Here is a 15480-nt window from a genome sequence, read left to right on the forward strand (position 1 = left end):
CACATCTGGCTATGGGTTAAAGGGACCAGAACCACACCAAACCAGCACCACGGTGTAACGCAACTTTCCTCACAATTCTCTCAGGACATCCCAGTAATCTAATCGATTGTATTTGTAATAAAATTCCCAACACCATAAATGATTTGGGGAAAATTCTGAAAGCTCCCTGTGATACATTTTGGTTTGCCCTTCATCAAGGTAGACCATGCTAATGATCTAGCACAGCAGACAAATAAAAGGACCATGGTAACATCTGGTCTTACAGTGAATTTCTGATATGACCACAATAGTTTACGCGTACAGCAAACTCAGCAGTATCTGAAATCAGGTTGACACTGCCTCTGAATCACACAAATGACGAGACAGGCTGGGGCTGTAAGGATTAGAAAGGAAATCCATCATCAGTAAAATTTCCAGGTTCCTTCCATCTATGTGCCAAAACTGAGAGAAAACTAGGACAGAGTCAAACTTTACTCTGCCAGTCACTGTTACATGAAATGAAGACTCAGGTACACACGTCAGGAAAAACATCAATTTTTCAAGGAGAGGAAATTTTTAAAACATTTGATTTTATTCATGATAAAATTTAACCAATGCTAACAGAAGCTTATTTTTTTTTCTTTCAAGTTGAGTTTTGAAAATAGTACTTTCAAATCAATTCTAAAGCTTATTAATGAAACAAGTTTTGATTATGTGTGCACTTTACATGTACTATAGGCTTTTCCTATTTTTACAGGAAAATAGGATAGTTATATAAATAGGATATATTTATACATCATACTTAGAAAATCACAGCTCTTTCTCTAAAACAAACCTGCTTACTAACATTATACTGTTCCTAAAAATACGAAGAAGACTGAATCCAAATAAGTATTTGTTTTAAATGAAAGAAAACATCACTACATAGTCTCATATTTTATTTAATCTTCTATTTGGTCTCAAGTTTACTATATGCTTTTGAAGTGCTCCTTCATATAGCCCCATACATACCATGTCTAAAGTAGTGACCAGATTAATAATCTGTTAAAAATACCATTTAACTTCCACAATTTTTGTATTTAATCCAAAAGTGAAGAAAAGGTATACTTCCTGATCTCAGATATATAATGTGTTACTAGGCCTCCCCAAATTATTAAGTACATTTTTCACAATACACAATTATACGCATCTTTTCACAAATGATGCTCACAAAGCAGAACATTATAAACTTGTAGGACCACGTACTTTATTTCATTTGAAGATACTTCAAAAGAAACTAAAAACTGTCCTTTGTATGTTACATGTTGAACCATAAGGTATGCTAAATAGATCTGAATTTTTAAAAACATTTTTTTTCTACATTTGTATATAACATGGAAGATCTTAGCATCTCATACCAGGCTTTGGGTAAGGAGGAAATTCCCCCTTAAAGTACTCTCTCTCCAAAACATGAACAAAAAGAACTCCAGCAGAAGGGTATACATTCCGATCAGAGTGCACCTTAGACAGAATCGTGTACACTGAAAAGCAGAAGGAAAGATAAGAGACAGAAAAAAAGCAAAAATGAGACATGCTCTAGGTAATACAACATGCATTTCAACAGCAATGTGGGCATCTGGGAGAAGGAAAGCAACAAATATTAGATACCTGTTAATACATTTTTTAGAAGGTTGCATAGATTTAAGAATGGAACACAGCGCAAATACTCTCTTTGCCCAACAGGATCCCTTCCAACATTGCCAATAAATAAAACTAGCTACGTTAGGATTTCAGAAGTTGTACGAGCTCTTTATTTTTATTGCAATAAAAGAAACTGAGGAAGGCTACTGTCATTTTACAGTTGGTTTATTTGTAATATTACATGAATAAAACTACATTTAATGAATCACACAATCATGTTTTCTTGATATTTTACATAAAAATAAGGAATGTAAAGAACACAGAGGAACTTTACCAATCAATGGTACTGATTACTCCCTGAATGGAAATGGCAGATTTTTCAGTTCTTGTGCAGAAAAGAACAAAGCAATTCACTTCAGCTGAGGATTTATATGAGTTCTTAGACCAGCAGGTTCAGATAAAACCTCTCTCTCTAACCTAAAAATTAGCTCATTACTGAAGACGTTGTGCTTGTACTGAAGGACAGAACAGAAGGACATGGGTAATTATAGGCCCATCAGGTGTCACTGACTCCAAACAAAAAAAATGAAGCCATATTTTACAGGGTTCAGAATTAAAAACCTAAAGGAAACTTTATTGACAACAAACAGCATATATAAAAACAATATGCTATTTTTTATGTAGTTACAAATTTAGCTGATAAAGGCAAATCTTATTTAAGTATAACACATTTGACGCAGTACTATATACACATTTTAATCAATGAGAAGAATAAAAAATCATTATGATACATTAAATAGGTACGAAACCATTTTACCGACAAGTTTCAAAATTTAAGTCTAAATGGAGAATACTGACCTAATAGATGTTTTTCACAATGTCTTAACAGGACTGATTGTAGTTTATATTACATATTACCATTGAATTTTAAATCAATGCCCTGAAAGAATCAATCATTGCTGATAAATTTTGTCAATGATATGAAGATTACACAAGTGGTAAGTAAAGATAAATCACAGATCAAGAGACAGCTACCTGCCTTGCTTGCTAAACAGAAAGAAACTTTATGTGAAGTCACATCTCCGAAGAAAGATTATAGGTCATACAGGATGGGAGTACTGCCATAGGGAAGAGAGACTCCGGAAGAGACTTCAGAGTCATTGTAATAAACGCATAGGAACAAAGTCATACCTCCTAGAAGACAAAAGGGCTCATTTCAACACTTGGATCAATAAGCAAGATACATTTCAAAAGTGGATCAAGCTCATGTAATTTTTTAATCCTGGTACAATTTCTACAGTCTTATCATTGTACCAATTTTCTTACTTGATATCTACTTAAAAAGCCATTGCTAATTAGGCATTAATCACAGACATTCCATCCCTCGCACCACGTACTTCGTGTGGAATCTATCTCACCTAATTTTAGATGCCTACAGAAACAACATCCACCACTGAGTCAGTCAGGCTCCTTTTATAGCCAGTGGAGAAGAAACAGACGTTTCTAGGGGTTGATTAATTTGATTTCTCCTGTGAAATGAGATGAATCATGTCCTAGATTCCTGACTACAGAGGCTAGATCTCCACTGACTGCAGAGGCAGCTGAGAGGAGATACAGACATCTGTAATGTAGACTTCTACATTTAGTTCCATACTTCCCACTCTTCAAGCCTGGTATTGCAGAATTAATAGTCCCAAGCTCTGGATATACTATTTATCAAATTCCATAGCAGTTGCTTTTTCCCACTTTTGCAAACCACTTTTAACACAATACTAACAGAATATCTTTCTAATAATTTTACCTTAAACAAAAAACTTAAATGGATCCCGAAATTTAAATTTCACCAAATTTAACCACAATTTTGTGTGGTTAATAAACCAGTTACTGTAATTTTAATTATGTAGATTTAAGTAGAGTAACATAGCTATTTGATCATGCAACAAAATTTTGCACTCACTTCTGTGAATAAACTGTAAATAGAGCAAGAAAATGAATTAATTTCCTTTAAAATATTTTCAAGACTGCCTGTGACTGGAGATGAATATGTAATCATCTTAGGTGATCTAGGGATGAAACTGGATATACTTACCAACTTCTAGATTCTAATCTAATGCAGAAGACTGCCAGATGTGAATTGTCTGGGCAAATTCCATGTAGTAGATATAAATCTCGGGGACTGTGAAAGGCTTCTGTAAAACTAACCATGGGAAATTAAAAAATCTTCACTACACAGGATCATAACAGATCCCTATTAGGAAAAAAGACAGTATCAGCTACCTCGACAGCACTGTCCTTTCTTGTTTCCAGATCCCCTGGAGGACTTTCTGTAGACCCCAAGATATATCTGTGCAGAAAGGTTAGAGATTCTGGAGATTGGGAGAGAAGTAGATTAACTAGGAATTGAAGGCTGGAAAACATGCATCACTGTTTTTGAAATATGTGCAGAAATTGTTCCAGTTGTTCTTCTTACAGCCAGGAATTCAGCTAGGATTATAACAGGCTCTGGGCTGGAGGCTGATATCAGATACAGATGACTCATCTCCAGAAATTTCAGAACATTTACCATGTTGGTTGAAGTCTGTATGTTGATGATCTTCAGAAAAAAATCCACCTGGAAATTTTTTTCTGGGAATTTCAATGGGTCCTCTCCCCACTGATCTTCAGCAGATGAAGCACAATCCCAGAAAGAATTTGATTTGGGGGCCAATTCAGATTGCCTGCCTGTATGGGCAATCAGTGCAAGGTCTTTTAGCTAGCGTACACTAGCTACAATATCTATGTGTACTTGCATAAATGACTGTAAAACAGGCTTTTTACATATGTATATGAATTTTTAAAAAAAAAATTGTTACAGACAAGTTATTGTATTAAACAAACTGCAGAGGTATCTCCAAGCAGCCAGCCATGATAAGAAAATGTGCAATATTAGGTATACACACAGCCATTATTTCAAGCAAAGCTACAGGAACAGGAAAAGCTGGGGAAGACTCACAAAGACACGCAAGTCTGTGAATGTTTAAAAGATTGAAGAAATGTAAAATTTTCTAAATTACTTACCTTGAAATAGCACCTTATTCCTAAACAAAGGACATGACTGAAAAAGCAAGAGTAATATTAAAAGCAGACTTGACTGAACCAACATGGGATTTACATTTACAACCTAAACTCACCATTCTTTTCAACAGCCTTTATTCTGCTGATAATATAACTGTGGGCTTGCTTAGTCGTCCAGTTAACTGTTCCATTACTGCCATCAGCAGAGCTTAACAAAAAAGCTTTTCAGAATAAAATAAATGCAAAAAAAAAGTTAGTCAGATAAACAGACTCCCACAAACCAAGTATCAGACCAGACCAGATGCCTTCTAAACCCGGTTTTGTTTTTTTTTAGTCAGAGTTTAGGAACCTCAGGTTAAAGAAAATGGTAGTGTTTGATTTGAATATATAAATAGATAATAATCTTTCGACAGTCACCTTTTCAACACTCATTTTTCCAAATAAACTAAGTTCACACTAAATGCTTAAATCTCTGCAGACACTTCTGCTCATGTAATTATAATAAAGCTAATGAAGAGCATTCTCTGATAAATATATTTGCACTGGCAAAACCTCATATACAGGCAAAGACATATCTAAAGTTACTTTCACTGGCATAGTATATTTTGGCCGAAGTACGGAAAGTAATATATCCAAGAGCTCAGCTTTGCTTATATAAAGATGTTTTGCCTATATAAAGACACATGTGGTACATCACGTTGCCTTGCAGGCATAACCAATAAACAATTTTGAAAAAAGAACCAGTAAAAACTGTTGTCTTCATCCCACACAGCCAGAACACAGCTTGAAAACAGGTGGATCACTGTAGCTGAAGGTGTAAGAAGGTTTAAATGTGGTGAGGACCAAACGATTGCAGGAGACACAAAGCAGCTGTGGAGCTGACAGAAAGACTCCATTTCACCAGTAGCAGAACTGCCTGAGAATGTTCCCTCCTCACCTCCCGCTTTTTGTTCCCTTTCTTCTGTGATGAATAATAGATGTGTCAGCTGTTTGTAAAGTATACATGCCAAGTGAAAGTGCAGAGGGGAAGGAATTGCAGTCAGATGCGAGGAAGGGGAAAGTGGCCATAGTCTCTCTTTTGAAATAGTCCAGGAGTGAAAACTCAGGTTAAAACCCAGTTAAAAAATGTTAATGGATTATCATCTTCCTTGTAAAAATAGCCGTATCAGAAATAAACAGGGAGCAGTACTTGGGTTCAGATACACCGGTTTGCAAGAAGAAAGAACACTTATTGGCAAACACTCAAAGTATACAAATACAATTTACACTGGAAGTTTAAACACCTCTGGAAACTTCTGCTAACGTAGTTACATCGGCCAGCTATTACGTTGGTGATATCGCATTCTCCGAACAGCATTCAGGAGGCTGAATAGATCTGGCTTAAGCAATCATCACCATACACAAATACTAAACCTACGCATGTGAGTGAGGAATTTATAAATGATCATTTACTCAAAATACCTAAAATTGCATAGAGGATAAAATGTAACCAAAAAAAATTATGTGCTTAAATTTCCATACCAACAAAATAACATTTCTAAATTATAAATTTCTAGTACGTTTCTTTACATTTTAAATATACACTAAGGATCTGATGGAACCAAAAGGTACTATTCACATCCACTGTTTTACATCTGTCTTGCAAGATGGACAACTTTCTCCCTACTGAATTGATCTGCATACATTGCAAGTCTTAATAGTCATAGTACCATCCTAGGGATTATCCAACTCAGTACTTCATATGACCTTTAGCGTAAAGTTGATATAATTCTTGGAACATTCAAGAAGTTCCAGAAAAGGCAAAATAAACTTGCTCCAATATTTCAACACGATGAGCTGGGCAATCAGAGGCTTGTCAGCTACAAATCAGCACCAAGCAAAACAATTAATACAAGATTTGACTACTGAATTATTAAACGAAGAAGAGTATTATACTTATCACAGTCAAAAAGGATTTAATGCATTTTTTTCAGATACTTTTGATGAGCCCACAAGTTTTTTTCTGATAAAGACCGCAATAATGACTTGTTACCCTTAGATATACAGTGTATCACCCAGCACTTTGATTGAGAAACTAGATACAAAATAATTCTAGTATATTTAAATGTAATTTAAAAAAAAGATAGACAGATTCCAAGATGCATTTTTTAATATAAATGTCAGTAAGTGCCTTTGATTTGGGTTCACAAGTTGTGCCAAGTTTAGCTGTGGGGATTAAAGAGGTTACCCATCCACCTCTCCACCCTACATTGCCTTTCACAGGGGAACTGGAAAAGCAAACACTGTGCCCATTTTCAGATCCTAGAGCTTACAGTATATATATATATCACCATCTATTCAATTCCAAATGACAGGTGTGAAATGAAACAATTCAGGAGCACACAGCCCATTCAACAGCTTTCATCACAGGAATGGCAGTCTCAAGCAAGAGAATAGGGCTACCAGATAGTTAATGTGTTATACGAGATTTCTAGTGGGCCTCACAAGTTTCTGGCAATTTGCCTTTATATATACACACACAAAAATAAATTATCTGGATGTAAAATATATACTGATAAAATCTGCAGGTAAAACAAAGGCTAGGAGATTGACAAATACTGGAGATGACGTGCTACTAACACTGAACAGTCTATGTTGTTTGGTAAAAAGGTGATCAGTGATCTGCACTTCAGTAGAACAAAATGTAAATGCATACCCAGGAACAAAGGCAGCACGCCATATGCACACTACAGAGCACGCACTTCAGAGATGCTGAACTTTGATAAAAAAAAACTAGGCACATATGCCAGGTAATAACTGATCGAACAGGAGCTTTCAGCAGAAGAGTGGTTAGAACAGCTGATATGTAAACAGCAACATCAAAGCGGAGCGGGGAGATTATATTTTTATACTTGACACAAATATGATCACTGTTCAATGCTGTGTCTAGTACTTACACAGAGCCTTCAAGAGGCACAGTGACAACATGAAGAAAGCTCAGGGAAGATCTGTGAATATGATTAAAGGATGACAAAAGAAGCCTTATACTACAGAATGCAGGGATTCAAACTATGCATTTTATCAAAGAGACAGTTTAGAATTAATTTGATTAGCCTTGTACTCATGCTGAAAAAAATGTTAAGTGTCAGGCTCTTCACTTTGTTACACACATTGCCACAGCTGCTGGAGCACCCACCAGTGCTTCTAACAGCAGGAGCAACTCACAGCTCTGTGCCTGGGACTTGAACATGCCCAGGTGAAGTACATCTACAGTGTTTTATTTTTTCTTTTCTTAATTATATTTCTTTTTAATTAATAATTTAATTTTATTTTCCTTCATATTTTTCTTTTTCTTTTCTATTTTTCTGTAGTTATATTTGTATTATTTGATAAATACAAATTATATTTCTATTATCTCATACTATTTTTCCATTTCTTTAATTATATTTGCAAAGGCTTTACATAAAGGTTTTAAGTATTAATATTTAATAGCAGAATATTTAACAAAGAAGATGCTCACAACAATTTCTGCCCACCTCACAATCAAAAAAGGACCTAATTATCATGGACCAACGTCACCTTCCCCATTCCTTTACTGCACTCTAAAAATCCACACACCATCCTGCATGCTTACCTATGCTCCTTATTGCTTCTTTGAAGTAGGTTCTCAAGCCCATCTCTCTCACTACTAAAGGAGCACACAGCTCCAGCTCTCAAAACCCAGCATTTCCCCTCTCTCCCACACCTCCACCTTCACCTGGGACCCGACCTAAACCATGTGCTTGTTACTTTCATGCCACAGACCAGGACCTTGGGCCGTGCCTCCACTACTCCTTACTCTTACAGCACAACCTTGGTCCAAAAAACTACTCTTGCACTCCTCTACCGCACATCCCATCTGGCTCAGAGTCCCTCCTGCATCTAAGCAGAAAGTACAGGTCCCTAGATGGCACAGATCTCTGACGGGCTGCTAAGAACCACAGAGCAGAACAGTTAGAAACTGATACCACCAAGTTGAAACAAACCATCTATCAAGAGGAAACCATCTGCATCCAGGCCCTTAGCCCAGTTACTGAGGATCCACTGCTGTCCACACAGAGATACATGCCCAATCGGTCACATCATCCACTAGAGGAGGCAGGAGGTGCACCACCACCTACCCTCCCCTCCTCTTCCAGCCTCCACATCCCTTTCCTTTGCAGCACATAAGCAAACATCAATGTAGAAACTGACTATGAATCAAAGCAGATTATCTCAGTGGAAATTCACATTGAGATTGAATATTTTCTAACAGATAAGATCCTCTTCAGTGACAGCTACTACATAAGAAATAAGAATTAATTCACGTTAGTTCTCCATTGTGGATTGCTCAGGTGTCTGCACTCCACTAAAATCAAACCCAGAAATGTTTTAAAGCTCCATGCTTATTCACCTTTGTTCAGGAGGTAATGGTTTTCTACCTGTTTCTGTGCTACCCATTGATTACTGTAACATCTGAGTATTTCTCCAAGATCATTCGGGAAAAGTAACTGAGTAAGACATTTTGTCAAACTCACTGTGATAACTTCAGCATTTGCATTCTTGGGAACACTGCTAATTAAGTAGTGGGAGAATAAAAACCTCATGCTTTATTAATAGTAACATTTACCCACCACCATTCTCTCTCCTACTGCACCCCTGACAAGAAAAACAAGTTAGATTAGCTTTTCCTTGAAGGAAAAAAGGAGGAACACATGCTAGTTCCTGCAGTCCAGCCCCAAGCCCACGGTGCAACCAAGAGGTATAGCCAGGTCACCCTGTCAATCTGCTATTCCAGGATGCCCCTTACATTTCTATAATCTTTTGATGTGAATTATCAAAAGTATCCCTGCAATAGCATTCCAAATTACTGAGGTGTCAATTGATTTAAAAGACTAACGGAATTCAGAAAAATAGATTTCAAGATGCTGAGATTTCTGTCTGATCACTAGATTGTTCTTTCTAACTCCTCATCTTCATGGCTTGGACTGCCACTAAAAATAATCTACATTTAAAAGGCATTTTGGTGGTTTGTGTGGCAATTGTAACAACCTTTAGACACACTATGTTTACATAAACAATTTTTTTATTACATAATGAGCACCATAACTATGCTGTTGACAAAACAATGTATATTTTTGACCTATGTAACATGTTCATGCTAATTCCAACACAGCAATACTTATCAGTGAATGCTGGAATCCGTACCTTCAGCTCTCCACCTATAGCACCCTGTTTTGCATTGAAAAAACTTCAGGAAGATAGTAATGCAAAAACTCTTCTCAGGTTAGAGCTGAGAGTAGAACTTCTTGGCTGTACTGCTTCTTGCTACTACTTGCTTGACAAGCAGTTGAACTGATTAAGAGGGAAATGAATACGTGTACTCTGCTTTCTTGGCTCTTCTACTTCTTTCAAATTCCTGTGGAAGTAATCAAAACTAGCAACTCCCTATTTTCCTCTAGAGCTCTGCCAAAATAACACACTCTACACTGATAGCATCTGCTGTAAATTTATCAATGTCTATTCAAGAAGAGCCCAAAAGCTGTACCAAAATAGATATTCTTGTCTAGGTTTGAAGTTCTTCTTGGTTTGATTGGAAACAATCTTTCCTCTAAAGAAAGGGTTTTACTTTGGTGACTGTAACTCCTGAAGTACTTTAATGAACTTCTAACCAAATTTAAAAACATTAAGGAGCAAAAAAATAAGCCGCTCTTCACCCACTAAAAGTTGTGTACAGATTAATTCCTGCTATAAAGCTGACTTCTTATTGCCTGGCTTTAGGAGCTCTAAGATGTCTCCATGTGAGCTATACTACCTATAAGTAATGTGCTCCTGTAATGAAAAGCATACTAATGGAATGGCTAACTTTTTCCTCCTATAATTACTTATTCAAGCAAGTACTCATTGACAATAGATTTTATTTATTGATCTGGGTCAGATTAGACAAAGACTTAACAGGCAACATCTTCACAGGCACAGATTCAGAGCCATATATGAAGAAAACTTCTTTCTTTGCTCTTATAGTTGCACCCACAAACAAAAAAAAAAAGGGTAGGTATGCTACGGTATTAGTTTGAAAACACTGGATCATCCGTTCTGCCTCCCTCTGCGGGGTGTGGCTGAGCAGCCGAGTGTTGCCAATGCCAGTTCTGCTCTGAACACTGGGATGAGTGCAGGGATTTAGTTCAATCTCCTCAATACCCATCCTAGCCCGTGACTTCACTGTTGTTTTAAACTAGCATTATGTTTGCAGCCCTGCTGAAAGGGGCTCACCACGTTCCTCACCACCTAGCAAATACCAGTGTAAATGATCCTGTACCAGTCCTGGTCAGTAAGTTGATTTCAGTGAACAATTTTTGCTTGTGAGTGGACTAGTTTTCAGCCAGATGACCCAATTCACAGTATCACTGTGCAAGTTATTCAGTGCCCACAAGGGAAGCAGTGAAAAATGCCTAGCTATGGAAGGGCACGAGAATGTTTTCTGGCAGCAGTGCAGCTTTATGACAAATAAATGTGACCACGTAATCACAGCTTCTGAAGTGAGAACTAACGAGCTCCTTCCCTATTTTGAGCCCTTTATAGGGAAGAGGGAGTATGACTGCATTGCTCTACAACTCCCTACTCCTCGGATAAAGCATGGGTTCCAGGGACAACACGGGCACTGACAACTTATTCTTTAAGTCTAAAAATGTAGGACAACAACCATAAAATGGCCACAATCATTCAAATAAAAGCTTGATGATCACTCTCTCTGTGGAAGTAGAACATGGGGGCAATTCATTGCTCTGCCAAACTAGTATTGCAGACACCTCTACTAGTTTAATCCAGTAAACTTCTACCATGTCTGTTACGGTGAAGCTAGAGTCAAAGAACAACTACCTCATTTGTATTAGAAATGCTTAACCCTGAAGGTCACTTCTCAGAACAATGTCCCATTTTTTCTAGCAGTGGAGAAAATGATCATCACTTAGTGTTTAAGAGCCAGTACCTTCAATTTGAGTATTATATTTGCCCTCAAGAAACAAATGTTGGACTTCTGAAATCACTCTTCCACCCTTTAAACTCTTAAATCTCTTGAAATCCCTCGATTTTGAGTTAATGTTTTGACACAGGGAGGGTAGGAAGGAATGGGAGTGGGACAATCTGTACTCCTCACAGCAGGCAGTCCTTTCCAAAAAGCTTTTAAGTATACGTTTCATACATCTTTAAGAAGTGCAAAAAGCATAAATCAAGTTTATTCTGTAGATGAAGTGCTACAACAAAAATGGGAAAAACTAATCTCTATTAGTAGAGGAGAACTCAAAGAAATCTATTTACAGATTTTGTGCTACTTCTCATGTTCCATTTTGTCTATAAGACATCTTTTTGGCTGGTTAAGTAATGCTTCAGTACTGTAGAGTCTACTTAAGAGCAAGATTCAAAAGAAAGGATTTTCATGCAGGGCTATGGCTCATCTGAAAGCCAGCAGACAAGGTTGGAAGTTCTTTCACGTGCTCATAGTTGAGATGTCAAGCTCTCGGAAAGTAGGAAGACGCTACCATTAAAACAATGGGTTTTGGTTTGGGGTGGTTTAGGCGTTTTTACTTTTGCTTAAGGGGGGGCTCAAGTGAGCTCCTGGGACAGTTTGCACCATTCAACTTCTACAAGCTGTCTTGTATCTGAATTCAGACCAGGAACACCTGGTTTTCACCTTGATGAAGAATAAATTTTATTTAGATATCTCTTAAAATAACTTAACTGAACTTAGGTTCATGCTTCCTTTTTTACACTGGTCTCAAACCATGTATTCTGTTGTTTTAACTAATGAAATCCAACTGAACCAAGCTTGAAAAGGTCTGAATTTGAAGTGGAAAAGTTAAGATTAAGAAAATCTTAAGATCTCTTCCCTCACCATGCAGCCTGTAAGAGACTTGTGGATTAAAAGCTCACAACTCACATTCTAGAAGCTCATTTCAGTTGAACTTTTTTAAACTTAATATCTTAGTTGATACTGAAAGCTTACCCTACGACTTTGCTAGTTCTTTCTTGGTTGCTGTCCCACAACTGGTCTTGGGAGAGAGACACAGAAGAGGCAGGAATAATTTCCACATAAGGAGAAAGCAGTATCTTGCATGTAATATGCAAAGTTTTATCCTCACATCGAACAACTTCACATTTAGGTGCTAACTGCATCTTTAATTTAGTCAACATCTCGTAACTTCTGCTGTCAGCATACTATGACAAGTATGGCCATATACTTAAAGAAGTATTAGAACTGTACCTAGGTATTATTTGAGAAGATATTGAGTGGACTGTTAGCTTTCAGGTGACACACTACTGACCTCTCAGACTACAAAATAATCTAAGGAAACAGATTTCTTGCTGTTAACTTGCTCTTGGGGTAGCAACGGTCTCACAAAGGCACTGGGCTGCTGTTAAGTGTTACCTGTTTGAAGTATTTCACTGCAAAGAACCTTTTGGGTGCTGAACCTGCCTACTGCATGACAGCTATTATTTACACGCATTAGGGAGCAGGATTAAGACATTTTCTGTAGTCTTAATTCTGACACAGTTGTATCAAGCAGGGAAATAATTTTTGGGGGAATACGAAAGATATGCCTGTAATTAAAACAGCCCAGCCCTCGGGGACAGGCACCAGCCCTATCGGGTCCAGGGAGCGGAGGCGAGCAACGGGCGCCGCAGCCCGGCCCGGCCCTGTCCCCGGGAGCGGAGCCGCTCCCGCCAGGCCTCGCTCCCGCGCCCTGCGGGCAAACCCGCTCCCACACCGCGAGGCCTCGGTCCCCGCCGCGGCCCGGCCGCCCCCGCCACAACCGGGCTCCCTCATCTCGGAGCCCTGCCGGACCCGGGGCGCTCCCCCCCGAGGCGTCGCGCCGGGAGGGCCGGGCTACGACGGTCCGCTCCGCGGGGGGAGAGGGGAGGGGCAGGCAGGCCGCCATCCCTGCGCCGCGTCCGGAGTGCCCTCCGCCCCGGCGGGAAGCCGCTGGAGCCGCGGCGGCGGTGGGGGGGATGGCGGGGCAGCTCGGACCCCGCGCCGACGAGGGGCATGGAGTGGGGGGAAAAAGGGGCGGATAGCGAGCCGCACCCGGAGAGCAACGCGGGGAGGGAGCAACGCCGCCGGGAGGAGACACGGGAGAGGGGGGCACCGCGGCGCAGGCCGGCGGCTACCGGCGGGGCCCGTGCCCGCTTGCCGCGGTGAAACGCCGCCGTAACCGACCTGTCAGCAGGAGGGTGGTGAGGGCAGCCCCGCTGTGCGGCCAGGGCCCCGCCGCGCAGCACCGCATCGCTCCCCGCTCCTCCGCCTGCTGCTGCTGCTGCTGCTGCTGCCGCCACCACCGCCGCCGCCGCATCCTCCGCGCCGTGCCCCGCCGCCGCCGCCTCGCCCCGCGGCGGCCGCAGCATCCTCCCCGCCCCGCCCCGCCCCGCCGGCGGTCTCCAGGCAGCGCGGCTGCCCCGCGGGGCATGCCGGGAGGAGCCGCCCGCCGCACCCCGGCCGCGGACGGCCATGTTAGGAGAGGAGCGGAGTGGAGGGGGCGTGGGGGCTGGCTGCTGGCGGCTTCTTGCGAAGCGCAGTGTACAGGACTCGTTTCCCCTAAAAGTGGGGGTAGGGTGGCTTGTGGGACCCTGGTAGCGTGGGATGGCTGCCCTGCCCTGCCCTGCCCTGCCCTGCCCTGCCCTGCTCTGCCTTGCCGAGGTTCGGCGCTGCCTCAGCGGAGAGGCGGGCGGAGCCTGCAGCGGGGCTCGGCCGCTCCCGCCTCAGGCCAGCGGGGCAAATGTGGCGGGAGCGCAGCCGTGGTGAGGCGAGGCCCTGTTGCTGCGCCCGGCGGGGAAGGGAAGGCAGCGGTCTGTGGTACCTGGCTGCCTGCCTTTTGCCGCCCCACTCCCTCCGTTGTAGCCAGGACCCAAGCAGCAGGGCAGGACACCTGGGAAGCTTGCCTGGTGCACACCAGTGTGGCGTGCTTTTGGAGGATATCATGGCCAAAGTCCTTGCAACATCAGCTTTCTGAATATTTTGCCCCTTTTTAAGCCTGTATCCCTATTGTACTTGTAAATCCAGGCTCCCGGCTCCTGTGTGTGTGTGGAGACATGTCATTGCTTTTGCATTGTTGTCTTGCAGCTTTGTGGCCTTCACTAAAGGTTGGACTGGATTTCTTAAGTCAGGTCTGATCATTCTGTGCTGTCTCATTTCATGCTGGCTGCATTATGCTTTCTGGACTAATTACTGACTTTTGGCTGCCATTTAATGTCTCTGGCATAGCCCAAAAGCTATGACTGTATTTGCTCTGCTATGGAAGCAAACCTCCCTGTGTAGAAAGGAAGAATATAATCAAATACAGTTCTTGGCAGTGATGATGTATTTTGTCGGTAGGTGTATATATGTGTCATATATAGCCACTTAAGATGGTGCTATGGAAATACAGCATTTTCTTTTAGGGAGCTACACTCTCTCAGCTTTCTGTATGGTATATATAAGAGTAGTCCCGGTGCTAGAACTATGTACAGAACATCTAGAGCCATGCCTGCTTTTATGTATTATTTAATAGGTCTGATTAACTTATTATTTAAACTTGCAATATCTTAGGGCAATTATGCACTGGAGGGTAGATTTTTTGACAAATACTTCATAAATGTTTTGCTGTATAGACTAGTATAGAAGTACATTTAAACAGGGGCAAGACTTGGATGGAGAGTTTCTGTTAAATGCTTGGAATTGCATAGAATGCAGTTGAAGATTTCTTTGTGCCTTCTACAACTAAAGCCTCAGCTCAACAAATAGATCTGTTTCTACTTTTATTTTCTCCTCCTAGTGGATTTTCACATTTGATATTTGCA

The 15480-nt window shown here is 40.6% G+C and overlaps 1 protein-coding gene across 4 annotated transcripts in view; it reads right to left on the reverse strand.

Moving 5' to 3' along the window:
- SGCE (sarcoglycan epsilon) overlaps positions 1-14017 on the reverse strand; it is a 32818-nt gene extending 18801 nt beyond the window's left edge. For 2 of the 4 annotated variants that reach the window (XM_086742344.1, XM_086742343.1), the window contains exons 1-3: positions 13865-14017; positions 4770-4874; positions 1377-1499 (exon numbers count right to left, since the gene is read on the reverse strand). In XM_086742344.1, coding sequence (XP_086598470.1) covers positions 1377-1499; positions 4770-4874; positions 13865-13997 — 361 coding nt within the window. In that variant the 5' untranslated portion in view covers positions 13998-14017. The remainder of the gene's footprint in view (positions 1-1376; positions 1500-4769; positions 4875-13864) is intronic. The other 2 variants (XM_086742345.1, XM_086742347.1) reach the window with 2 other exon arrangements.
- Between the last annotated feature and the right edge of the window lie 1463 nt (positions 14018-15480).

The sequence above is a fragment of the Chlamydotis macqueenii genome, chromosome 2, assembly GCF_036417535.1.
Source record: "Chlamydotis macqueenii isolate bChlMac1 chromosome 2, bChlMac1.mat, whole genome shotgun sequence".
Lineage (NCBI taxonomy): Eukaryota > Metazoa > Chordata > Aves > Otidiformes > Otididae > Chlamydotis > Chlamydotis macqueenii.